At 35.0% G+C, this 27,264-nt stretch overlaps 2 protein-coding genes across 3 annotated transcripts; both read right to left on the bottom strand.

Annotated features, from left to right (window-relative positions):
- Positions 1-2,458: 2,458 nt before the first annotated feature.
- On the bottom strand, positions 2,459-7,350 carry LOC144563396 (putative boron transporter 2). The gene is made up of 11 exons (XM_078312868.1): positions 6,885-7,350; positions 6,511-6,593; positions 5,983-6,175; positions 5,608-5,746; positions 5,156-5,321; positions 4,895-5,061; positions 4,629-4,802; positions 4,441-4,536; positions 3,898-4,367; positions 3,114-3,381; positions 2,459-3,012 (listed from the first exon to the last, which is right to left on the bottom strand). Exons 1-11 carry the CDS (start codon positions 6,986-6,988, stop codon positions 2,719-2,721), a joined length of 2,154 nt encoding a protein of 717 aa, XP_078168994.1. The 5' UTR covers positions 6,989-7,350; the 3' UTR covers positions 2,459-2,718.
- Positions 7,351-18,340: 10,990 nt separating this feature from the next.
- LOC144563493 (ATP-dependent RNA helicase-like protein DB10) lies at positions 18,341-24,277 on the bottom strand. 2 transcript variants are annotated; one of them, XM_078312981.1, is made up of 9 exons: positions 24,117-24,277; positions 22,971-23,798; positions 21,941-22,135; positions 21,519-21,587; positions 20,764-21,033; positions 20,250-20,600; positions 19,867-20,144; positions 19,272-19,793; positions 18,341-18,973 (listed from the first exon to the last, which is right to left on the bottom strand). In XM_078312981.1, exons 2-9 carry the CDS (start codon positions 23,742-23,744, stop codon positions 18,613-18,615), a joined length of 2,820 nt encoding a protein of 939 aa, XP_078169107.1. In that variant the 5' UTR covers positions 23,745-23,798; positions 24,117-24,277; the 3' UTR covers positions 18,341-18,612. The 2 variants fall into 2 exon arrangements, with proteins under 2 accessions (XP_078169107.1, XP_078169114.1); XM_078312988.1 differs by having other exon boundaries at positions 18,341-18,970; positions 24,117-24,273.
- Between the last annotated feature and the right edge of the window lie 2,987 nt (positions 24,278-27,264).

The following is a 27,264-nucleotide window of genomic DNA, read 5'->3' as shown; positions in this document are numbered from 1 at the left end:
GAAATGTGTGTGTATATATATACACGTTTATTTTCCTTCAAAAGTAAAATAACATGTGATATGATGTGTATATATCATAGTCCATTGTAGTAGTGTTGGAATTGCAAGGACAGTTAAATTGAATTTAACCTGAGTTTTGATTTTCATTTTGATTTTGATTTTGATTTTGGTTGCAAGAATGAATGAATGACCCCCCACCTATCCTTTGCCTTTTTTTCCTTTATTTGCGTTGATCTTTCTCTCTCTCTCTCTATTCATTTATATTTCATAGTTTCAGACCAAATCTTTTACCACCGTCCATTCCAATCTCCTCTCCTCTCGCTCTCTGCCTTTCCAAACCTATGTCTTGTCTATTTGTGTAGTCTTTGTACTGTGAATCTATCATATTGCCTTGTCATTTTTTTTGAATTTATATCCATCCAAAGCGTCTCTCCTTTTTCTTTTTCTCTTTCTCTTTCTCTTTCTCTTTCTTCTGTAGTTGTTGTTGTTGTACCTACACCACGCCACCGCCCATTAATTCTCCAAATCTTCATTGCTATCCCTATAAATTATGTTATTTTTTAAAAAAGATTAATCAAAACGGTTCATACATTAAGTCAAATATTATGAGTGAGGCTATGGTGCTATGTATATATCACAAATTGGTCTATACTATGGATCAATATTTTTGTTTTCAAGATTCAGATAGATAGTCAATATGAACCGTTCAACGTGATTTTCATGTTAAAATGTACTTTCAAACTCAATTTTATATTTTTTTTAGAATTTTGTTACTATTTGTATAGTAAAGTAGAAAAGCACTACTCTTGAATGGTCTAGAATAATCTTTAAATTAAGTAATTTTCTACCTATGTAAAACAATTATAAAAAAAATATAACATTTAATCCATAGTACAGATCAATTTGTGCTATGCATAGTACCATAGCCTCAATTGCATATAATAATGATAATGATAATAATTATTATTATTATTTCACAGAGAAACAGTACAAATTATAATGCTGATTTAATGTAAAGATTTACACATGTCGGATTCATTGATCATTATTATGCAACTTTTTTGTTTAATTTCGGTGGTTTCTCTTTCAAAAGAAAATATCATGACAACCTCAAAAGAAGCTTAGCTAAGCTAGGTGCTAATAAAGCGAAATATGTATGGATATGTCAAATATACACATCACTATCAATCACATTTCAACTTTATTTCTTAGTTATCATAGCATCATTAGTCATGTCACCTTTTATTTTAGCACTAGTAACTAAATATTGCATATATGGATGTAATGTAACTTTCTTCATTAGCTAGCCACCTTTTATTTACCATTTTTTTGTAAATTTATTTTGAGGGGCAGATGTTTTTTTATAGGTTTATACACTGGTACATAACATTAATTGGTGGAATTTACACTAAAATAATTAAATAGCAATATCTTCTTCGACTATAATAATGGAACACATGGATTAACCTAAGAAAAAAAGTAAATAAAATAAATAAACAGTATACAAGTATATCCACTTACAGAATCACATACGCTGCATGCGTTAGGTGATGATAGGATTAGGATGTCGAAAAATATTAAATTATAATATTAGGTGATGATGTGATAGGGAAGAAAATAATCATAATTATCTTCTAAGCAATTGGAGGATAAGGATAATTTATATTTTATGTAGATATTAGATAGATAACATTTCTTGTTTTTCCATTTCAAGTTTATTATTTTATATATTCCAATTTTTATGTTCACCATCTCGCCTATAATTGTTCACCATCTCGCCTACCGACCTATGTTAAAACTTAAAAGACGTATAGTTTATACATGTAATTAATTTATTTTGAGAAAATTCATGGCTCTTTGTATGAAAATTCATTGAATCCTGTTTATTTAGTTTTCAATCAAACCGATAAATTTGAGATTAAATGTTTTGTTCGGTTAAAATTTTGAAGTATTTTGATTTTTTTTTATATTTAGTTCGGTTTAATTTCTCTTATTCCATTTCAATTAAATAAGAGAGTTTTCAAACAAATAGATAAATGGTTCGGTTGAAATTTGAATTATTTCGATTTTTTATATTTAATTCGGTTAATTTATTTTATTTTGGTTCAATCAAACAAATCAAAATTTATTTGATATTTACTTGAATTACTTTGGTTTTGGTTTAGTTAAATCTCTCTTGTTTTGATTCAACTGATATGTATCTTAGTATTTATTTCTATAATTGTTAAATGTATTTGTTTATGTATTTAATTTTGACTTTTGAAATTTAATCGCTTATTTCCGTTCAATCAAACAAAGTTTAATTCAGTTAGTCCGGTTAAATTTTTTAGAACTGAATAAAATTTTGATTGAAGTATTTAAATTTAGTTTTAACCAAACCGACCGTTTGATCACCCCTACTTATTGGCCATCAACATGTTTACATAACAATGAAATTTAAGAAAACGAAAGGAGAGTATGAATAAGACATGTCAACAATTACGTACCATTTCCCAAACTCCATTACATATGGCTCTTTTATAGGAGCACATACAAAGAAAAGAAGAAAAAAAAAAAAAAAAAAGCCAAATAGCATATTGCAACTGAGAGTACAAAAAAAAAAAAAAAGAAAGATTAATTAAATACTCGAAAAAAGCCTAACATATTAAACAATAAGGTTGAGAGCTATGGTTTATGAACACCAGAGAATATATGATATATATCTCTAAGCTAGATTAGCTATTTTTTATTAGTGTTGTCTCCTCCTAGCTTCGACGGCCGGATCTCCCCGGTTCTTGGGCTGAGGACTCCAACAAGCGGGCTCCGATCCTGCCTGAGCTCAGAGATGCGGGGACTGTACGCCTTCTCTGACAAGCGGGGGCTGTTGCGGTTCCTCAGCTCTGACACCGGGGTCCCACCAGAGCTTGTGATTTTGGGACTATTCACCCGCTTAACCTCTCCTCGGCTTCTTGTCACCATGTCATCCAGTATTTCACCACTCTCTGCTCGCCTCACAGGGGTCCCAAACTCTTGCTGCAATTCCATTTCATTGATATGATATATAATAAATTGGTTAATAAATCATAAAATCCAAAGCAAAGAATGTGAATAAAAAAAAAGTGAAAGCAACAAACCGTTGGTAGGGTGTAAGGAATGGCAGGGGACTCTTCATACTCAGCGGCATCAAGATCGGTGAGGTGGGCCCCCTTGAACATCTTCGGGAGAATGTACTGACGCACTGGTACAAGAAGCATGATCATGAGAGGGAAGAGGACACCGGCTATGGGGATCCAAGTCATGCCGAAGCAGATGAGCAGGTAGCTGGTCTGGAAGAGCGTGAAGTATGCAATGGTCTTGAATGGCACCGTCTCCACAAAAGTGGCATGGTACTCCTCAAGCACCCTTTTTTTTTAATAATGATAATATTATTATTAATATTACAGTGAGAAGAGGTGAAGTTGACAGAATAAATAAAGAGTAAGGCTATGGTACTATGCATAGCACAGATTGCTTCGTACTACGGATCAATATTTTCATTTCCAAAAATCAAAATAGTCGATCAAACCATTCAACGTGATCTCCATATGAAAATGTACTTGCAGACTTAATTTTACATTTTATAGAATATTTTTACTATTTTTCTAGATAGGTAGAAAATCACTACTTTTGAATGGTCTATAATTTTAAGATGAAGTCATATTCTACTTATCTTAAAAAATAATAAAAAGTTTCTAAAAAATGTAAAAATTGATATACAAGTACATTTTTATTTGGAGATCATGATGAACGGTTCAGATCAATTGTTTGGACTTTGAAAATGGAGATATTGATCCATAGTACAGACCATTATGTGCTTTGCATAGTACCATAGCATCACTCATAAATAAATAATGGAGAGGAGAAAGGAGGTGTACAGACTTGAAGCGACGAGCAGGGGCAGTGAAGAGGAGGAGAATGCGCTCCCAGAACTGGTTGCCGGGTAGGGATTCAATGGCCATGAAGGCAAAGTAGCCCCAAAGGACGGAGGTAGGGATGCGTTTGAGCAAAGGCATGGCTGCTACGCAACCCCCAACCATGGCTGCCTGAAGAAGGTTGCTCACCCGCTGCTCCTTCACCTCCACCGGAAGCAGTTCGTCAATCTCCTTCTCCACATCGAACACCGTCTCGTCTACCGGCGCATCCATGCTCCCTGTTCGCACTGCCAGCTCCACTGTCGACTCCTTCAGCTCCCGAAGCCCTCTTGCTCCTGCCAATGATGACGACTGCACGTGCACCAGAGGCGTTTGCATTTGGTCATACGCCTCCTGCATGTTACCATACAGTTGACTCAAGCTCGAGTTCTCCTGGATGCTTTTCCGGGCTGTCTCCACCAACCTGCTCCTAAGGATCTGCATGCAAATAGTTATTATATATACAAGGGGGAAAGAATACAAAGCATTTTTAATTAATTAATTAATTTACCTGATGCTTGAGGGTAGCCAAGCTCTTCGTGTGCATCGGAGATTGCGGAATCACACCATTTGATGGAGGGATTCCAAGTAGACCACATAACAATGTCTGTTATTTCACAAAGAAAAAAGGAAAACAAAGATCAAAATTGCAAAAACCTAAATTTTACCAGTTAATTGTTAGATAAGCAAGAACTTTACCAAAAAGCCCAAGAGAAGGAGATCATAGTGAAAGGAAGCCGGCTTCCTTAAGTTGAACTCCTTCTGTTGAGCCAGTTGAGAAGCCACGCTGTGGTCAAAGTAGTATAGAACTGCTATCATTGTAGCAGGTATGAAGGCGCCGAGGATGTACAGAAATGGTACATTTGGCATATCCTGTTCGAATTTTAATTTTAGCCAATCAAATTTCCATTCTTTGCCAATCAAATGATACATGAAATTGAGAAAAGGAGGTGGCTGTTACATGCCTTGACGACAGTCCAATTGTCGTATGCACCAGGAGACCATGGATTGGGGCTAAAGAGGCGTCGAGGAATCCCCTTTGGGACACTGCCATATGGTATGTAAGACACTCCCGTCCAAACAAGAACCATCAACGGCACCCCGTAATCCGCTATAAAGCCCCTTAACCAACCTATACAACCAAGCATATCATATCATATCACCCATTTTAAAATAACAGACGCAACTGTTGGCCGAGATTGTGACACACGCACACACATACACACCTGATCCATAACGCCAAGACCGTGCCTTTCTGCTGCGCAGTGCTGTCAGGAGAAGGCCAAAAGAGAGCACCAGTGCAAACATTCCATTTGCAAATCTCCATGATGGAAGGAACTGGACTGAATTTGGATTTTCCCTCTGGGGTATACGGAATTCATCAACAAGCCCCTTTATAAATATAAAAGTCCAAATTTTAATTTTGTTATCAATGCATAGCTATGAATATCATAGTAAAGTGGTGAGGGAGTCTTTTTTAAAATTCTAAAGAAACAAGCCCAAGGGCCTCAATTATAAAAAAGAATCTCTTACTCAAAAAAAAAAAAAAATGTCCAGTCACTTGACTTTGACATACTGGACCATTAAATGGACCATGGAATTATTGGGTTGTTCAAAAGTGGGCTAACAGGGTACCTAAGAAGGAAACTAAAACAATAATTAACACTAACTAACTAACCTTGATAGCTTGTTGCATAAATAGCATGGCGATGAGAAGGCCAAATAACTCACCAGCCACACGAGTAAACCGGTTTATGATAGAACATGCACCCAATATGGCCATGAAGAAAAGCAACAGTGATGTCCACACACATACCCTACCAACCAACAACAATCAACTTTTAAGTTGTCATAAAAAAAAAATAATAATGTTGCAATTTGAGCCAGCATGTACCTGTGAAACATGACATTAATGGCATGTTCTAGTATTGTCCAATATTCTCTCAAAGAGAATGTAAGTCTTAAATAACCATCAACCCAATCATTAAAAAAAGTCAAATGTTGACCGCAGTAATTCTCAATTGAGGAACAGTAGAGAGGGAGTGGAACATACCAACCGGTCCAAGCAAGAAAGAGGCGACGGCCAAGATCGGGGCGGTCCTTGGCAAAGTCGAACATGAATGTGTACATGAGCACAGTCGGTTCGGCCACACCTAAAATCAGTAGAGGTTGCCCCCCCACCACTGAGTGTATTATCCCACAAAGTGCTGTTGATGCCAGTGTTTGCACTGCCGTCAGCACCCCCTCTTCATTTATTCATATAATATATGCCCCAAAAGGAAACGAAGAAACTTAGTAGCCAAAATGTGAGTGTGGCCATGCTATAAACTTAACAAAAAAGATTGGTACAGTGAAAAACAGTCTACATGTGGTATGTACCAGTTACCTGACCCCATGACCCGACTGTTTTTATATCCAAAATCCCATAACAGTTAGTCCGGTATTCAGAAACCTTGAATTCATTTACTTACATCATCATACGGGGGTACATTGGATACTTTTGAGAGGACATGTGATGTAACAATTAAGCAATTGAAAAGCAAGATGTGGATAAAAGAGAAATGAAACTGTAATCCAATACCAGTATTTCTCTCAAGTTGTTCGCCGAATGAAATCACTGGAATCGCCGATGCAAAGAAAATGTACGTTGTAGGAGCCAGGATCCTAAATTTTATAAGAAAAAAAATAACATTAAAAAAATTACTGGTCTTGATTGCAAAGAACTGGTAAAAAAAAAAAAAGTGTTTAAATTTAATTGGGTTACAGACTAGTGAAATAGCTTTATGTAGAAAGTTTGAGGCACCTGTTCAGAAATTATACCAGCAAGTATATAAAAAAAAGACTATAATGACCTTATGACCCAATCCAATGAAATTCAAATACAGTAGTAACTAACTAAATAAAGCATTAATGAATTAGTATGTGAATTATGTAGAAAAAAGAAAAGAAGGCAACCTGAGACCAGCCTTGAAACCACTAGTCCAGTCTTGCTTGTAGCACCTGAGTCTGCCCTTCAAATCATTGTTGATACCACGAAATGGCACAAATGTTTCTTCCATTTTTATTCTATTTGTTTTTTACACAAGTAGAGAAAAATGAAGAGAAGAGAGGAGAACAAATCCGTCTTCAAAAGAAGGAATAGATTTGTTGAGTTAATTAGTAGCAAGAGAATGAACTTTTGTAATTAATTACATGATTGAGCGTCGGTGGGATGAAGAAATAAAACAAGTTTTGGTTAAATCGGGGTATAAATCTAGGGATTGGAACAATGTGTTGCCATGAGAGAGAGATTAAGGAAGCGAAGATGCGAAGAAGGGAAGAGGAAGCATGAAATTTGGAGTAGAGAGGGATTAGGAAGCAATGAGGGGAGAAAGAGAAAGAGAAAGAGAAAGAGAAAGAGGCGGTGAATGAATGGTGAGGTGGGAGGCAGAGAAGGAGAGGAGATATATAAAGGAAACTTAGGAAAGGGAAGAGGAGAGGAGAGAGTGACTGGCGAGTGACTGGAAAGGGGTTAAATTAAAGAAAGAAATGGTTAAAAGTAACTGTTTGAATTTGATGTTGTTATTGTTATTGTTAAAAAATGTAAATAAATAAATAAAAAGGTGAGAGGGAGAGAGAGAGGTGGTGGTGGTGGTCAACGTGGGAGGTGTGTGAGAGAGAGAGAGAGAGAGCTAATGCGGTAATGCCTAATATGGGCCTAATGACTGGCTTCACTGACACTGTCGCTGTCAGATCCTAAACCCAAACCCATATTTTAACTATTTAATAATTTAATTTAATTAATATTTGGTTACTTTGGCGAGCTCTGCTCAGCTCATCTGCTCATGCATGTCATGCATGTCTAATCTACTGAGTGTGACTGGGGTAGGTTATTAGGTTATACTCTTCAATGGGGCAATGCCGCAATGGCCAATGGGCTAATGAGCTGGCTTGGCTACTTTTATTAATATTAATACTATATAAATAAATGTACTTAGTACTATACTATTTATTAATAGCTTAGCTTAGCTTAGCTTTAACTTAGCTTAGCTACGCTACCTCTAATAACATAACATAACATAACTATTAGTATATATCTACCACTTGCGAGTTGCGTCAACTATGTAATGTAAGTATGAAATCGCCTACCATCGATCTTACATAATATATATACCAAGTTATGAACATGGGCCACCCCACCCCCCCTCTACTAATTCCATTCATTTTGAATTGTCAATAACAAATTGTTAATAATTGTATTCAACCGCTCAATTCTTAACAGATGCACACACACACACATATATATTAATCCTTACGTCAGGGAGCTATGTATAATACATATATTGATGAATTGCGCTTCTCTGCCAGAGATGTATGTTCAATTTCGGTTCTAAAACGAATTAAATCCAGTTCGATACAAAATTAGTTGAAACTCGAACTCAAACTATTCATTTACATCCCTATTGCTAGGCTACATACTAACATACATACATGTGGAAATGACAAAAGTGAATACCTTTTTTAAAATTTAAAAATATATTGAAAAAAAAAAAAATCAGAATGCGACAAAGCAGTGCAAGCTGGCGACGCTACAAGTTACAAGTTACATAATAAAAAATAAGCAAACCCACACCTTTTACAATTCATCCAGCTTCTAGCCTTCTAGTTCCGTGCATTTATTTTTCTTTTACTTATGCAACCCTGTCAAATCTATATTTAAATTTACATTCATTTCTCAACCCTCTAACTTTTATCTACTCTACTTATTTTATTATCCGTGTAAAAGAGTAAAGAGTAAATGGATGAAATGGAACTACTTACTACTATCTCAATTCTCAAACGGAGGTCTATTTCAGAGACTTGTGATACCATGTGGATCAATGAAACCGCCGCAGAGGATCCCAAGGTCATGGGAGGGACCAATTAATTGTACAATTATCTTCACAACCACCACATTATACAGAATCTTCTCGTATAAAATTATTATTGCAAATGTCCTCTGACAAAAATTAAAAATAAATATATATATATATTAGAAAAATGAAAAAATTGGCCTCAGTCTCAGATATTATTATATTAATGCAAAAATTTATTATTACAAGTGCCAGTGACCTGTCAGAGGAGGTCGGATTACAAGTTTACAACCTACGAGAAGCCAATCATTTTTTTTTTATCAAACATTAATAAATAGCTATTTGGTTACGGTACTACAGGAGCCAATATATATCGACCTCTCTAATTTTAAGAATAGTTTATTTTATACCCATTAAAATTAAAAAAAAAAATCCATTTTTTCCATTAAAATTTCGCTTTGTCATTTGTCAATTGGAGACATTTGATTTCATACAATTTGATGCTGAATTAAACAGTTAATCAAGTATATATTTTGGGGATGACAATTGACAAGGTCACAAGGACAAGATAATATATTGTTTACAACAAAGCATGGCAACAGATTTGACTCAAAAGCCTCAAATTCCGCTGCAATCTAATTAATTAATTAATTAATAAACCCCATTTGATGTCATATAACACACACACATGGATAGATAGAGGCTGACTAAGCTCAAAAAGTTTGTTCCTAGCCTCTAGAACAAACGTTTTGGTTTTTCAATTTTCAAAGTTCAAACAGTCAATCCAAACTATTAGATATTCAATCTATATTAAAATGTGCTTGGAGACCAAATTTTACATTTTTTTGAAATTTATTACTATTTATTTAGAATTTTTAAATAAATTTTGTACACATCTTAATAACTACTAAAAAAATTCAAAAAAATATAAAATTTGGTCTCCAAGCATTTTAATATGGAGATCATGTTGAACGGTCTGTTTGAATTTTAAAATTGCAAAAATAACTTGTAGATGTATCATCATAAAATGATGTAATTGAATCCCTCTTATATATATATATATATAGAGAGAGAGAGAGAGAGGAGGGTTCCAATGCCTCATTTTTTTTATACCTCATATTTTATATCTTCATTTTCTCCATATTCAAAGTCTAAATTGTCGATCCGAATGTTCAACATGATATCCATATTAAAATATGGTTAGGAATGAAATTTTGTATTTTTTGGAATTTTTTTGCTATTTTTTAAGATGGGTAGAAAATCACTGTTTTTTGAACGGTTCAAAAACAGTGATTTTGTACCTATCTTAAAAAATAGCAAAAAAATTCCAAAAAATATAAAATTTCATCTCCATGCATGTTTTAGTATAAATATTTTGTTGAACGGTTTGGATCGACAATTTAGACTTTGAAAATGAAAATATAAAATATGAGGTATGATCAGGTATGAAAAAAATGAGGCATTGGAACTCTCCTCATATATATATATATATATATATATATATATATATATATATATGAGGTGGGCTACAGTGAGTTGCGAAGTAAAACGCGTTTCTACTTCACGCCGTATTTTTATTTTGAAAGTCCAAATGACCGATCCGAACCGTTAGATGTTTAATCCATATTGAAATGTGCTTGGAGACCAAATTTTACATTTTTTGGAATTTTTTTACTATTTATTAAGCATTTTTGAAAATTGCTGTTTTGCTGTGAACAGTAAAAAACAGTAAAATTTTCCGGACCATCAGATCAGCGACTTTCAAAATTGCTTAATAAATAGTAAAAAAATTCCAAAAAATGTAAAATTTGGTATCCAAGCACATTTCAATATGGAGAACAAGATGAACGGTTCGGATCGACGTTTTGAACTTAAAAATCACAAAATATTAGCGTGAAGTAAAATAGTCGCTTTACTTCGCAACTCACCGTAGCCCATCTCTCTCTCTCTCTCTCTCTATATATATATATATATATATATGTATGTATGTATGTATGTATGTATGTATGTATGTATGTTTGTATGTATGTATATATATGTATGTATGTATGTTATTGATCCATCTGCTTGTCTGCATCTTCATATTTGTCATTCTCATTATTATTTATCATGAGGATGGTTTAAATGCCTTCATTTTTTTTGTCTCCATCGTACCTCCATTCTTAAATACTTTAATAACTCAAAATTTAAAACTTAAAAGTCAAAATAAAACCATTGGAGATGAATTACATCATTTTATCTATGCAAATGTAAAAAATTATGATATTTCAATTTTATTTTGGTTCTTATCAAGAACTTGTAAAAATGTACTAATGTGAATAATTTATAGACTTTGATTTTTCAACTTATTGATTCATACAAAAATAAAATTAAAATGTGATAATTTTTTATGAGCGCATAGAGAAAATAACATAGATCACATCTAACGGTTTTGTTTTGACGTTTATGTTATAAATTTTGAGTTATTAATGCTTTAAAAATGGAGGCATAATAGAGACACAAAAAATGAAGTCATTTGAACCGTCCTCATTTATCATTTTGATTAATCGGAATTTTTTTAGTTAGCACCTCAATAATTCCAACTTAAACAAACACCACCCAAAACTCCAAATTTCAGTTTTTACCACCTACGCGCCCTCAGTTCGCGCACCAATTTTTTTGGTGTACGGACTGGGAAAGTGAACAATTTTTTTTTTTAGTTCTGTTTTGAATTATTTGAAACTTTTAGACTAATTTTTTTTTTCTATTTTGCGTATAATTTGTAGTATAAAACGTTCATCAAATTAGGCGTATAATTTGTAGCAATTTGTCCACCAACTTACTTAGTACAAAACGCTGCTCAAATTGTGCGTATAATTTGTTGTAGTAATTTTTAGTTCAAATTTAGTCCAAAATTTTATTTGTTAAACAAGTGCGTTTTATTTTATACAATTTCATCTTCAAATTTTATATGTATATATAATTCTAAATACCACATAACAAAATATAATAGAACAGAAAAAAATTAGTCCAAATATTTTGAACAATTTAGAACATAACTAAAGAAAAAAATATATATATTTGGTGCGCACCAAAAAAATATAAAAAAAAAAAAAAATTGGTGAGCTTCATTAGTCTATGCACCAAAAAAATTGGTGTGCGGATTGAGGGCGCATAGGTGGTAAAAACTTAAATTTAGAGGGATGAGTGGTAGGGGTGAAAACGGAGCCGGATATCCGCTTCGTATCCGCATGTAGTCCGAATCCAGATAGTTCAGGTTCGGATAATTTTTGGATATCCATAGAAGATCCGGATACGGAGTCCTAGACGGAGCGGATATCCGGAACCCAATAATTTGGCCGGACTCCAATAAAAAGAAAATTAATATTTGCTATAGGTGGAATTTGAACCCATGCACTCTTATCTCAAAGCTTTTGGACTAAGCTTCAAACCCTAGACCACAACATCTTTTGTTACCATTCATTTATTTGGTATATGTATATTATATGAATAGATTATCTCCCATCTCTCCATCCACTTATAGTTATCATTAATATTTATATTTAATTTTTTAATTAATATTGGGTAAATTTTACTGAAGGTCACTAAACTTTGTTATCTGTCACGAATTGATCACTCAAGTTTGATTTGTCCCTTTTGAGTCGCTCAACTTTATTATTTGTCCCAATCAAGTCCCTCTATATTTTTTCATCCAAAATTTTAACGGAATATGCTAATTCCGTTAGTATTTTGGATGGAATATACTCATTCCATTAATATTTTAGATGGAATTAGTATATTCCGTTAATTTTTTGGACGGAATAGGAATATTCCGTTAAAATTTTGGATGAAAAACTATAAAGGGACTTGATTGTGACAAATAACAAAGTTGAGTGACTCAAAAGGGACAAATCAAACTTGAGTGACCAATTCATGACAAATAATAAAGTTTAGTGACCTACAACGAAATTTACCCATTAATATTTATATCTTAGAAGTTCATATATCTTAATTATCCGACCATTATTAGTTTTATATCCGTATTCGAATCCGTATCCGTAGACTATCCGTTCCGTATTCATTTAAGGCGGATTTTGTTTTCAATTTTGATATCCGTTTACTATCCGTATCCGTATTTGTATCCGTTCATTATCCGATTGATGCGAATATGATATCAGCATTATCCGCTCTATATCCGCTCCGTTTTCACCCCTAATGAGTGGTGTTTATTTAATTTGGATTAATTGAAGTGCAAACTAACAAAATTTCGGTCTGATTAATAAACAGTGGTCTTTCCAATTTCAGAAGAAAAAAAAAAAAAAAAAAGGAACGTGTCATTCTTCACGTCTCAATTAGTTTTCTGTGTATCGCTTCTATCAAGCGGGTGTTTATACTATTGAATTTGATGTTTATACTTTATACTATAACGACACGTTCCATATTAATGAAAGTGGATCAATAAGAAAGTTTTTATTTTTAGAGTAGGGTTAAAATCACTATTTGTTTTGTGCTTTAACCATATTTTATATTTCTATTTTTGTTTTCAAAGTTTTCAACATTCGATTCGAATTGCTCAATATGATATCCATGTTAAAATGTGCTTAGAAATCAAATTTTATATTTTTTTGGAAATTTTTACTATTTGTTTAGATAGGTACAAAATCACTCTTTTTAATGGTGCAAAAACAATGATTTTGTACCCAGTCTAAAAAAACAGTAAAAAAATTTAAAAAAATATAAAACTTGATCTCTAAGTATATTTTAATATAAAGATCATATTGAGCTGGTTGGATCTACTCTTTGAATTTTGAGAACAGACATAAATATGTGAGATATGTTTGAAACACATAGCCAATGGTGCATTTTAATTTTAATTTTTTTTTTTAAACTTAAGATACTTAGCAAGATGTGTATACTTTTGAATCAAATAATTAATTATACTCTTACGGCAAACATCTATGTGATCGCGGGGGTGGGAACTTGTATTATTGTACTAAAGATACTTAACAATATAATAAATTGTATTATTGTACTGGGTAGGTAGCGTTTTTTATTTTTTTTATAGGAGATAATTAAGTTCAACTATTGTCTCTTGAAGAAAATAAACACCTAGACTTTTGCACATGAAAACAAAAGAGATTACAGCAGCCAGAACCCCCCCTATTAGCTACCAAGGGAGCCAACCTGCAATTTTTGACCAACATTATATATGTATATATTTTATATACATCATATCATATCATATCATAAGTAAATAACTTCACCAATAATCCACTTGCTTTATATAGAAGGCATGCGTATGCTAAAGATATTTCATTAATTTTCACCTTAAATAAATTAAACAATCTTGATTGCTTGATAAAGTGCCTACCCAAGGCAAGATAACATAACATATCAATATTTTATACTTTCATGAGATTATAGTGTTCTACATCTATATTCTATACTTGGTAAGGTATCACTTATAAATATCTAATGGATAGTGCTCAAGTCCAAATACTTTTTTAAATTTTCTAATCAATCCTTGTATTTTTCAAACTTTTGTTTAAGGTTGCAAAAGTGGAGAATTATTAAGAGTGAATATATGTTCTCATATGACCTAAATTATGGCCCTTTCCTTCTTCCTTTTGATAATTTTACACTCAAAACCCTACTACTTTACAAATTTAAAGACAACCCACTATCATAGTTTGTAAATAAATTTTGTAAATGTATGTCAATTATATAAAAAATTTATGGTAAGAATAAAGATCAATTTTACTTTACAGTAATCATGATGTTTTACTCTAAATTATATAGAAAACCATATATAAATACAAAAAAAAAAAATGGGGATTTAATCTACATACCTCCGCCCCTAATAAAGAGTTAGTTTATTTATTTTATTTTTTTGTTAAAGGTGAGATCAAGTGTCTTAATTATAAATAGCATTATAAATTATTTTAACTGAATTTTAAATTTACAACAAAAGTATATTTGATCCAATAGATCAAAAGATTACTCTGAATACACAAAGATGTTAGTGTCATAGCACCTCCATAAAAAGAATCAGTAACATATATGCAGAAACATACAGTGTTTACTTACAATTTACAAAGAGTGGTACACATTTTTTAATAATGGATAATTATTGGGTAGCCAATTAACAATGGACAACATCCTTGGTTTTATTTATTTATTTATTTTATTTGGACGTTGCCATGCACTAAGGTCTAAGGTTAGAGATATTTTTGTTTTCCTTTTTTCATAAAATATGATGGTTCATTGAATCATCAACTCTTGACATGAAATAAAGTCTCTTTTATTTCATGCTTTTGTCTCCCAAAATGTGCGTTCATTATCACATTTGATCAAATTAAATTGACAAAGCTTTTAAATATCTTTCTTTTTTTTCATAATTATAAAATTTTCTTTCTTTTGTGGAAAATAAAAAGAGTGTGGCTAAATTAAAAATCATGATTAAATCTTAGCTTTTGGATCTTCCTAATCTATAGAATCTCATAAAAGCTTCACTTTTGACAAGTGCTTCATGTAGCAGTTTCACATAATGTTTCCAATAAAGTATTGTCATTTTCTAATATGACCTTTCAACAATTAGAGAGCAAAATTTAAAAGCTAATGACAACTCTAAGCAAATTAGTCTTCATTGTTCTTTCCCCATCTAATTTGTTAACAAACAAAATAAGGCCAAATACTTGCATCCAAAAGATCCAAATAATTTCATAGAAAAAGTAAATTAGACAAATAGTCCTCAAAGCATCACCTTTTTTTCCATTCTGGTCTCTAAAATTTCAACATCGATCGTTGTATTTGTGCTTAAATGGTCATTTATTGACTAATTATAATTTGGACTCTAAAATATATAATAATATTATTTTTAGTTGCAATATAGCGACATGATTCTTCAGTGCCAATAAGGAGCGGATCCACATTGGACTGGGAATGCATCTGTCCCCTCTAAATTTTGAATTTTTATGGAGATTTATCGGTCCCGACTGACTTTGCTCCTTCAAAATTCTAATTTATAATTCGGATTAAATTTAGAGTTAAAATTAAAATAAATTTCTTAAATTATGATTGATAATTTGAATTATAAGTTAGAGCATCATAAATTATAAGTCAATGCATTGGAAACTATAAGCTAAAATATTATTTTTTATTTAATATTTGATTGGTTAATGGGTTTGAATCCAATTAGTTATTTAAATCTGATTTGCTATTTTTTGCTTCCTTGATGAAAATCCTGGATCCGCCGGATGCCAACATTTGTATCCATATCATCAATAAAGTTGCAAAACTATAAATTATGGACATACTATGATAATTAACAATTTACAATTAATTGCAAATAAAAAATGGAACTTTATTTAATTAAAAAAATAAGTATAAGAAAAGGTAAACAATGGGATCAAATCAGCTTAGAGACATGGTATCTAATCTATCTAATCTATCTATCTGTCTAATAAAGTAAACAAACACTAAGCACTCTTATGTAAAGGCAACTTATCTAAAAGAATTATTTGTTTACACGATTTTATCTCCTCTTTCCTTTTTTTCCTCTTTTTGCTTTCCTCAAGTAGTTACCTACCATTTAATTTTCAAAATTAATTAAACTGCTTCTCTACTTAATTTCCTTGGATTATTTCATTGGGAGTTTAACAATTAATAATTAGAAAAGGTGATAACCTGATAAATAATTAATAGTTAGTTGCTCATTTTTTTTACTATGAAAATTGGATTATTTGTGTAGTCCAGAGCAGTATTGTAAAAAATGGTTGATTAGTCGTTGACGGTGACTAAATCATTATGAATTTTTCTGACTAATCGGCTAATTATTCTTGATTATGGCCGATTATTCTTTATTATTTCCGATTAATTGCTTAACAGTACCCTATTTATCCAATGAGCGCATACTGCTATTTACAACACTGGTTCAGACATAGAAGCTACATGAAACGATTTTCATAGGTGAATTTGACTTCATGACAAAATAAGTGTGCTACTTGTTTTGTGTTCCTTAATTAATCTCTTGCCTTTTTAAGAACAACGTTAATTAATTGATATTTCCAATCTTGTACAAATAACGTCTAAATTATGGTAGCAAGTTGAAAGAAATAGAATTGAGAAGTGCATGCAATTGTGAAATGACAGACGTGACAAATTAAGATGGAGAAGAGAAGAAACAAGAAAAAATTGATTATTGAACCTTTGAAATGACATACACATGAGTACATGACACACAACACTTAGTCACAAAATTAATGAGACTATATATATAGAATTATAGATATAACATGGCAAAGGCAAAGCGTAAGAAATGAATGAAATGAGAAGGGCCACATGGGATTATGGGAAGCCTAAGTCAACTCTTTTTCTTTCACAATTTGTGAGGATGGCAAATATATCATGCTGTTTGTCTCTCTGTCTGGCATAATGGCACTACATTTATAATTAATTCTATATAGTATATACTATGCAAATCAATTTCTTTAGGTTGACTACAACATGAACACCATTTCCTTTTTACTGTATCATAAAGACAGCTGGCTGGCTATATGATTGTGCAGCTTTCTCCTCCACAAAAACAAATATAAAAAAAAAAAAAAAAAGTTTAATTGAATGAAGTAATGAACAGATGAAAATTGAAAAGTAAAGAGTGAAAAGAAAGAAAGGAAAGGAATAAAGAGATTATGGGGTGGGCCTGAGTTGAATCAAGGTCCAAGCCCAAATCATTTCATCTCTCATGGATGATGGATCAATACAAACCTCTCACTTCTCACCTTCCCTCCCTTTTTCTCTCTGTTTCATTTTGGTTTGGTTGGAATAATGGAATTGGACCCACCACTTCATTTAGTGCTTCTGACATATGCCACGTAAGGAGTGATTTGGTTTGGTCTAGTCTAGTCTAGGGGTGGCAAAAAAACTCACAGTACAGTTCGTGGTTTGATTGTGACTCGTATCTGACTCACTTGATAAAAGTTTGTTTGATACTGAATCGAGTTGTTAACAAGCCAACTCATTAGTGGTTCGGTCTAAAATAAACGAGTTCGATATGATTTGTGTGCATTTTATACTGTTCAGCTCAATCTAAAAAGTTTATAGATTTTATTTTCTTTTTAAAACAAGGTACAACCAGATCCAATCAGTACGGTCCAGATCACGAGCTGATTCATGATGATTACAATATGAGATTTCTCCTAATCTCAACTCAGTCCAGCTGGCTCGGTTGGTAAACAAGCCAGCCGATTACGAGCTCGTTGCCACCCCTACTACTTTGGTCAACACAAATTATTACAGCAAAACATTACTCCCTTTGGTAATAATTAAAAATTTAAATTTTGATTCATGAACAAACCAACTGTACACAAACATCTTTCTTATTTATTCAAAAGCATCCCGCCGCATATACAATACGACCAATTTTTAATAATAAAATACATTTAATTGAATACTTGAGTACTAATCATTTCATTTCACTTTCTGGTTAGAATAAGTTAGCAATAGAAAAGATTTATCATTTGAGTATTGATTTAGAAATTAGGCCGACGTTCTGAATCAAAGATGATTGAAATAAAAGCATAAAATGCAAATCTAACTAGCTTTTCTCAAGGCATATTCAAATATAGAAAAAAGATTTCCACAAAACATCCATATTTCAACCGATACAAAAACTTGTACCCTCCTCAAGAAAGAAATAATCATATCCCAATAGATAATTCTTACTGATACCAACCTAAGAACAGAAAAAAATATAAGATCAGACAGTATGTGAAGCCGTGCTGTTAAATGCAACCAACAGCTACAGATGAATACAACACAGCTCTCTCTCTAGCGCACTAAAAGCAAGAGAGATAAAATACTAGTAACCAGACTTAAACATTGGGTGGTTGTTGAAGAGAATTCAAGGCTGCAGTGTCAATGCTTGGATTCCCATTTATAATATGACCTGTTATTGTACCATCAGCAGCAGGCACTTGTGCTGGTAAAGCTGCTGGTACTACACCTGCAGGAGGTGCTATATCAAATCCAGAAACCCTAGACCTGCGGGGCTGACTATATCTGGGGCTACGGCTCAGACTCCTGCTCCTGCTTCGGCTCCTGCTATAACTCCTGCTCCGGCTCCTACTCCTTGACCAGCTTCTGCTTCTACTTCTACTCCTGTCTCTGCCGTAACCACCAGACCGGCCTCTGCTCGGGCTTGGACTCGGGCTATAACTCCTGTCCCTTCCTCTACTGCATCAAATTTATTCAATGCTATCAGCAATAGCTTGATAAAGACATAAAACAAACCAGAAAATCTACAAGGGTGCAAAGTTCAAAACAAAGCAAAATATATTGAGCTGGTTTTTAACCAGTTCTGACAGTATTGAACCATTTGCAGTATACAACATGGTTTCAAATATACAAACACACTCCATCCAGTAAAAATGTAATTTGGCACCCTCCCATGATTATATGGTTTTGGTCTGCCCTCTATGCCAAAGAACAGAATAACGTTTTGACAAACTGCAAGAGAGAGAGAGAGACATACCTTCTCCGGTCAGGATATCTACCTCGACCATCTGAACCATAATGGTCTTGTGGGCCCCGATCCAATCGGCCCCTCCCAGCACCAGGTCCACCACGGAACCCGCGGCCACCTCCCCTTGACCCCCCACGACTCCCTTGAAAATCCCCACGGCCACCACTACGGCCACCATAACCACCAGGTGAGCCTCCAGGCCCCCCAAAGCCACCTCTCCCACCAAATCCCCCTGGACCAGGTCCACCACTTCGGCCTCCAAACCCTCCCTGACCAGGTGCACCACGGCCACCAAAACCACCACCTGGGAATCCGCCACGAGGAGGTCCACCTCGTGCAGCCATCTCACCTAGCTGAGGAGGAACCTGCTGGTTTGCACCTTCTAGAAGCTTAATGAGATCAGAAGCGTACTTCCAGTCCTGATCAGAGAAGAAAGTGTAGGCTATGCCAGTAGCTCCAGCACGACCGGTACGACCGATACGATGAACGTAATCTTCAATTCCAGTTGGGAAGTCATAATTGATAACCACTCTGAAATAAGAACATTCAAATGAAACCTAATTTGAAGAAAGGACAGAGGAAAGAACAAAGGAAAGAAACCTACCTGATGTCTTTTATATCAAGGCCGCGGGCAGCAACATCAGTGGCAACTAAAATGGGGGAACGGCCCTCGCGGAACTGTTGAAGGACATGGTCCCGCTCACCTTGAGATTTGTCACCATGGATGGCCACAGCACCAAAGGAGCGGCTGAGCCCCCTTGCCAACTGATCACATAGTTTCTTAGTCGCACAAAATATAATCACCTTTGATCCTCTCTCCTGTGCTCTTAATATCTGTTCCAGCCGCCTCTGTTTCTCCATCTGCCCCACCACCTCCACATACTGCATCCATACACACCATCAATCAATCACCAACAAATATACACACGTCATCACAAGGTCACAGTACTGGTATTTAACAAGTGAAAGAGGTAAAACTAATCATACCTGAGTTATAGACTTGTTGGCTACCAGTTCATCGACATTACCAATGTTAACCTGGACAGGGTTTCTAAGCAAATCAGCAGCGATCTTTCTAACATCCTTGGGCCAGGTAGCAGTGTACATCAGGGTTTGTCTACGTGGTGGAAGATCATTGACAACTCTGCGGATCTGAGGCTCAAACCCCATATCAAGCATGCGATCCGCCTCATCAAGAACAAGGAAGGTCACTTGCCGCAGTTTAATTCGACCCATCTCGATTATGTCATTTAGCCTGCCAGGTGTCGCCACCACTATATCAGCTCCTCTGTCAAGCTCCTTCAGCTGGGGCCCTTTCGGCGCACCTCCATACAGACACTGCATTATGTGCGTACTATAATTGAAGTGCTCCATTTCCAGTTAAAAGATAAGAATCATGTTCTATTAAAGTCAGGTAACAACTATATCAACTATAGATGCTAATTGGCATTTACATGACTCAGAAAGCAATTGCCAGAAAAGAAAAGGTTTATAAACTTACGGTGCACGAAATCCTAGACGAGCGACCAAATTTGACTGCTTCCTCCTGTATCTGTGTAGCCAGCTCTCGGGTAGGGGCTAGGACCAAAACTGTGGGGCCCATTACAGGGTTACTCCTGTTTCTCTTAAGATGCATAAAAGCAGGCATGAGATAACCGAGTGTTTTACCCGAACCGGTTTTGGCTATGGCAACTATATCCCGGTTTTGCAATGCAACTGGCCATGTCTGTGCCTGTATTGGTGTAGGTGTTTCGAAACCAGCCATACGAATCTGCATTCATACACAGAAGGATGTGGTCAACAATTGCTTCTTCCAAGAAATTGCTCGAATAAAATGCTTATTGTTTCATCAGAGACCGAGACTCGTAATTTAATATCTATTGTTTACTTATTTAAAAAATGGAAGGAAAAAGGAATACCCTAAAGGAACATGGCTGCTTACATAAAAAGGGAAGATCAGTGGCAGAGACGAAAAGCGGTAAAACCTTCCGATCCCTTTCTCCGATCCTTCATATTCCCTTTTTTATATCAGTCAGCAGAAAATGGCCCCCACAAAAGTAATGTTCTGCAGCAGCCAGTGAGAGAACAATACTAACTGTTGGATTAGGGTATTCATTCATTTATGACATATGCAAGCTAGCTAGCTATTCTAACAGAGAGCCAGCACTGTCACTGTCACGAAATTGCAATGCACACTGCATTTGAATTTCATTTTTTTCTTATTTACCCTCCTATCAGTTTTCCAAGGAAACTTACCTCGTTTAATATCTCTGGTGGAAATCCTGTCGACTCAAATGTCATGAACGGCGCTGGCACGTTTTCTCCCTGTTTATTAATATTAACAAGAAATCGTGTAATGGTGTTATTACAACCTGTAGCAATAAAGTATCATAAAATTTACAGGGACCACCTACTCCATCGTCAACCAGTGATTGCAATGGTTGTAAAATTACTTTCGGTGCAAATTGGAGAAACAATGCAAGGTAAACACCTTATTAGTTTTATAAACCAAAAATGATGAAAAACCGCCACAGTATAACACAGCTAATTTATAAACCAAGATAAGTCAAACTACTTGCAATTACAAAAATGTTGTACAAAATCAATAATTTAGTTCTAGCAAATGACTCCTTACAGACATACACCAAAAATAAATGTCTTTATATGCATTGTCTTACAGTGGCAGTGACTTCATGGTGTTGGCGGTACGCATCAGCCGAAGACATATCAGGGGATGGGCTCATACCAGCTGCATTAGGAAATGCACCGTTTTTGTACATTGTATTAGCAGCAGCCGGTGGTCCCATTTGATTATGATTAAATCCTCCCATGGGACCTCCTGGGCCAAGTGATGGCTGCCCGACCCTCATATCCTACATGAAAGATAAATTAGCAATTTTATCCTTTAGATCTTATAATATTTAAAAGTACTTATACAGTTCAGCCCCCATAAAATGCTAAGGCCCTGTTCAGCAGTAATCCCGAAAGTTCAAAATTTTTAATTCCTATACCCATTCCTATTCCCTATTGGGCTGCCGAACAGGCCCTAAATGTGTAGTTTTAGCTTAGTGGTTAGAACTCTTACCTTGTGATTGTGGATACTTGTTCAGATAGCAGCTACCACTAGGGGTGTAAACGGATATTATCCGATTTCGTCCGGATCCGAATCCGGAAAACTACCTAAATTATCCAATCCGTATCCATCTCCGTAAAATTATAACGGATAAGGATACAATAAGACTTTTAACTATCCGTATCCGACCGTTTACACTTTTAAACCACAAGTGTGCTATATGTTCTTAAATTGATTTATTAAATTGCACATTGTACCAATAATTTATTAAATTGCATATAGATATATATTTTGATGAACAATATAACACTATGACATAATTAGAAACTAATATTTTAATAATATAATAGATGTTTTGTAACCAACAATCTAAGTATGAAAAATATCCGTATCCGAAAAATTATAACGGATACAGATACAGTAAGACCACTATCCAATCCGTATCCGACCGTTTACACCCCTAGCTACCACATATGCATTTTATATTTCAGCCCCCCACCACTCCCCCCCAAATCTAAAATTTCTGGTTCCACCCGTCCCTCAGGATGCCCAAAATCAGCCAGGTTGCAACAAAAACACACTATCTGACCGCCACAGTGAAATAGGTATCATGATAAGAAATAGAGAAAATTTACCGGGCGGCTCTGTGGGATGGGAGCCAACTTTGGCTGTGACTGTGGGTACATATTCTGGGGATGGAAATCGTTTCCACCAACAATTCTTCTGATATGATCGTCTCCAATTGGACCCCCCAAGGGAGGCTGCTGATTTGGTTGGGCCAATGGGCGAGGCCCGCCAATCAGTGAACCATTCATCTGAGCACCATAACCCATTTGTTGACTGTTATCATAAGCAGCTCCTTCATCTGGCTTAGAAAAACCGGGCTGCTGAGAAATCTGTTGGTGCGGCACATTCTGTGGCGGACCCCACGACATCTGGGGTTGATGTGGTTGCTGACCATATGGATAGGGGTGTTGCTGTTGCTGGGGGCCCCATGGCCTCTGCATGGGTTGACCTTGCATGTAGGGGCCGCCCTGTTGGTATGGCATACTACCCGGATAAACAGTCTGCTGAGGTGGCACTTGCTGGTGCATGTACATTTCTTGCTCCTGCTTAGCTGGCTGTCCCGCTTGCTGCTGCACAGTGCCAGGGTACTGGTTCTGATATAGCATCTGCTGTTGTGGTGCCGGTGTGCTGGCATTACTCTGTTGTGGAACTGATGCAGGTATAGTGTTAGCAGCAGAGGTTTCTCCAGGTCTCTCATACTGAGTTACGTTTGTCTCCTGGTTCCAGTAGTACAACATACCAGTATTGCCATCTATCAGTCCTTTCCATGGCTCTGGTAGAGTTGGGTCGTCAGGTGCAAAGCGCGGGCCCGATGCATCAGTGGCAGCTTCAGTGGCTGCCATAATTTTAAACTCTGATTTTTGTATGTAAACTTCAGCTCAAGTATACTAGTACACCTGAAATGACACAGGAGTAAACCAAAGCTGAGAAAAAAAATTGAAACATTATACTCTTGCATTATGTTCATTTTCACAAGTTAACCCCTGCAAAACAAAAAAATCGACCTTATATTCCCCCAAAATAACAAAAATTGGTCTCCTTCTAAATCCCATAAAAAGGGGGGTTATTTCCCAATTTTGATCATTGCATGGTGATTTGCAAGAAGAAAGAAATAGATTAATAGATAATCAGAAAGTGAATAGAAAACCAGAAATCCTACAACCGCCAAATTCCAATAACAGTTGGAAATCAATAATAATATTGGAGAAGAAGACCTGGTGAGGGAATAGTAGCAAAATAAGTGAAGAATCCTCGCCGATACCAATAAATAATCACAAGATCTTTCCAAGAAAAGTTTGCGCCTCGCGGGGCGGAGGAGAGAGAGAGAAACCCTAATCAGCCGCTCCCAAATAAATTGCAATCCCGCGACAAGGCTTGGACGAGGGTATAGATGTCAATGTATAAAGCACGCGCAGAGCAGCCAATTTGTATCCTCTGCATTAACTTAAAAAGGAATCTTTTTGAGTTAATATATCGCAACCATCCAACCAGCTTTAAAATCCATGCAAATCAGATCCGCACTAATATTAAAGATCTCTGTGTTAAAATCGGACGGTCATATTAATTCCGTTTAAAATCAGACGGTCGAGATGCATTAACTCAAAAGATTCCCTTTTGAGTTAATGCAGAGGATACGGTTCGGAGCGAACAAAGCAGTGCCTATACGACTCCAATTACCGAAAGTAACGTAATTTCTGAGTTTTGATTCGGACCGTCCGATCAAAAACTCGGACCAATCTGGCCCGTGATGGAACGCACCAAGCAGATTGGACGGTTCTGATCAAAACTAAAAAATTGAGTTACTTTATTGGAACCGAATTCCGCCTATACCCGGTCTATTTGTTACTCGCTTAGACCGCATTTTAAAAAATAAGCAAGATTTTATTTGATAAAATATCTATTTATACTAGTGGATTGCTCTCGGGTAGGGTACGCGTACCTCGGGTAAACCCGGGACGGGTAACAGGTAGGACGGGTACGAGTAGGACGGATAGTCAGGTAGAACGGGTACGGGTAGGTTGGGTAATTTTTTAAAAGGGTGTACCCTACCCGTTTCATACCCGTGCCCGTCTCAGGTAACGAGTTCAGGTACCTCGGGTAGGGTACGGGTATTTTTTTTTTTTTTAGTTTTTTTAGTTTTTTAATACTGTTTTTTCTGTTTTTTAGTTTTTTTTTTCTGTTTTTAATATTGTTTTTTCCGGCAGCAAAATAATTTTGAATTTTGAATTTAAAAAAAACAGGTAAATGGGTGCGGGTACGGGTACAACGGGTGCGGGTAGGCGGATTTCGGATACGGGTAAGACGGGTACAGGTTGAGCAAGTTTTTTTCTCAAATATTGATACCCTACCCGTCTCAAACCCGTACCCGTTTACCCGCCTATACCGGGCACGGATACGGATATCTCAGGTAATGGATACAGGCCGGACAAAACATGTAATACCCGTTCAGGTAAAAGCAAACCTCTGATTTATACCATTCCCATTTGACAACGTCACGATAGTATTTTAAATTTTAAACAGTATCTAGCTAAAATATTGATCAAGGTACGAAATTAATAATAAAATTTGAACAGTAAAACAAAATACTAGATATGATATGTATACCTTTACTCGTACATTAAAAAAAGAAAGCGTCTAATAGTCCACAACCTTTTGTCCGCAGCTTTGATTTGCGCGAATACTGTAAAATTACTTCTACATGTTGTATAATTATACAATATATCACATAAAATATATCAGTTAATCACAAAACATCCAATAACTATTTGAAGTGGTCCCGTGATAGTTAGAAAAAGATTGCAACTTGAACAACAGGACAAAATAAATGTACTTTCAAACTGTACTTTCGGAAATTACAGTTATATGAAGTTATTGGCAGTTAGAGTTAGTTATTAGCGGTTATTGGCAATTAGAGTTAATTATTAGCGTCCGCACTGGGTTGAATCTTGTATACTGTAAAATTGAATCTTGTATACAGTAAAATTTTCAATTGAATCATGTATACTGTAAAATTGAATCTTCTACACAGTAAAATTTACAATTGAATTTTGTATACTGTAAAATTGAATCAGCAGAAATGTAAAATTGAATCTTGTATACAGTAGAATTTTCAATTGAATATTGTTCGGATGAGTAAGAAGCCTCTCTATCATCTCTTTCTTCCAAATTTTCACAAGATGAATACTGTAAAATTACAAGATAAAATACTGTAAAATTAACAAATCAATACTCCATATCGCCTTTCTATCATCTCTTTCCTCAAAATTTTCACAAGATGAATACTGTAAAATTAACGGGGCAATACTATAAAATTAACAGATCAATACTCCATATCGCCTCTCTATCATCTCTTTCTTCCATATTTTCACAAGATGAATACTGTAAAATGACAAGATGAATACTGTAAAATTAACAAGGCAATATTGTAAAATTAACAGATTAATACTCCATATCGCCTCTCTATCATCTATTTCCTCCAGATTTTCACAAGATGAATACTGTAAAAATGACAAGATGAATACTATAAAATTAACGGGGTAATACAGTAAAATTAATAGATCAATACTCCATATCGCCTCTCTATCATTTATTTCCTCCAGATTTCATTTGAAATGCTAGATCTGTTACTGCATACAACGAAAACAACAAATTCAACAGAAATAACTTACTAGATTTGAATTTTGCCGTGCTCTTCAACAAAAACAACTTCTATTCGATTGCGCTCCACGATTGAAGGTTCCATTGCGATCATGTATAAAAAATCAAAGACGCTGCCGAAGCACTACTCGTCCTGGTAGCGACGGAATCCAAAACAACTTTTACGATTTCTCCTTTGATTATCGATATCTTGATGAGAGAGTTCGTCAATAACGATCAATAGCGATAATAAGAAATACTGGAAAGAACGGAGGGAGGAGAGAGATCAATAGTGATAATACTATTAATACTGAAAAGAACAGAGGGAGGAGAGAGATCAATAGCGATAATTCTATAAATACTGGAAAGAACGGAGAGAGGAAAGAGGAGAGAGATTTCTCCTTTGATTACGATTTCTCCTTTGAAATATTAGAAAGAAAATAGCGATAATAAGAAATTTGTTTATATATGCGTATGTCAGTTATGTGGGGACCAGAGTCATTAAAATAAGTTAAACGGGAGTTGGATAAAGTTATGAACAAATGGTGGACAAAACTCAATGATAGAAACATTTTCTCTTAAAAAAAAAAGTTCATAGTATTTTGAATTTTCTTTGATGCGAGTAAAGAACTTAAAATTTAGCATTTTAAAAAAAAATTACAAGGTCTTGAAATCAATTAAAACAAGGTTTAACGTGTAGTGTCTTTTGTGCTTGCAAATAAATAA

Source organism: Carex rostrata, chromosome 1 (genome assembly GCF_964058835.1).
Source record: "Carex rostrata chromosome 1, lpCarRost1.2, whole genome shotgun sequence".
Classification (NCBI taxonomy): Eukaryota; Viridiplantae; Streptophyta; class Magnoliopsida; order Poales; family Cyperaceae; genus Carex; species Carex rostrata.
Note: the sequence above shows the minus strand (reverse complement) of the source record. Positions and strands in the feature narration are given on the sequence as shown.

What these genes read in the sequence shown, in the direction of transcription:
- LOC144563493 (XM_078312981.1), bottom strand. Translation starts at nt 23,744, where the DNA reads ATGGCAGCCACTGAAGCTGCCACTGATGCATCGGGCCCGCGCTTTGCA. An exon ending in CCATCCCACAGAGCCGCCCG is followed by an intron (nt 22,136 to 22,970) that starts GTAAATTTTCTC and finishes TCTTTCATGTAG; the next exon opens with GATATGAGGGTCGGGCAGCC. An exon ending in AGATATCCTGACCGGAGAAG is followed by an intron (nt 18,974 to 19,271) that starts GTATGTCTCTCT and finishes AATTTGATGCAG; the next exon opens with TAGAGGAAGGGACAGGAGTT.
- LOC144563396 (XM_078312868.1), bottom strand. Translation starts at nt 6,988, where the DNA reads ATGGAAGAAACATTTGTGCCATTTCGTGGTATCAACAATGATTTGAAG. An exon ending in ACAACTTGAGAGAAATACTG is followed by an intron (nt 6,176 to 6,510) that starts GTATTGGATTAC and finishes GAATAAATGAAG; the next exon opens with AGGGGGTGCTGACGGCAGTG. An exon ending in GCCCCTGCTCGTCGCTTCAA is followed by an intron (nt 3,382 to 3,897) that starts GTCTGTACACCT and finishes TTAAAAAAAAAG; the next exon opens with GGTGCTTGAGGAGTACCATG.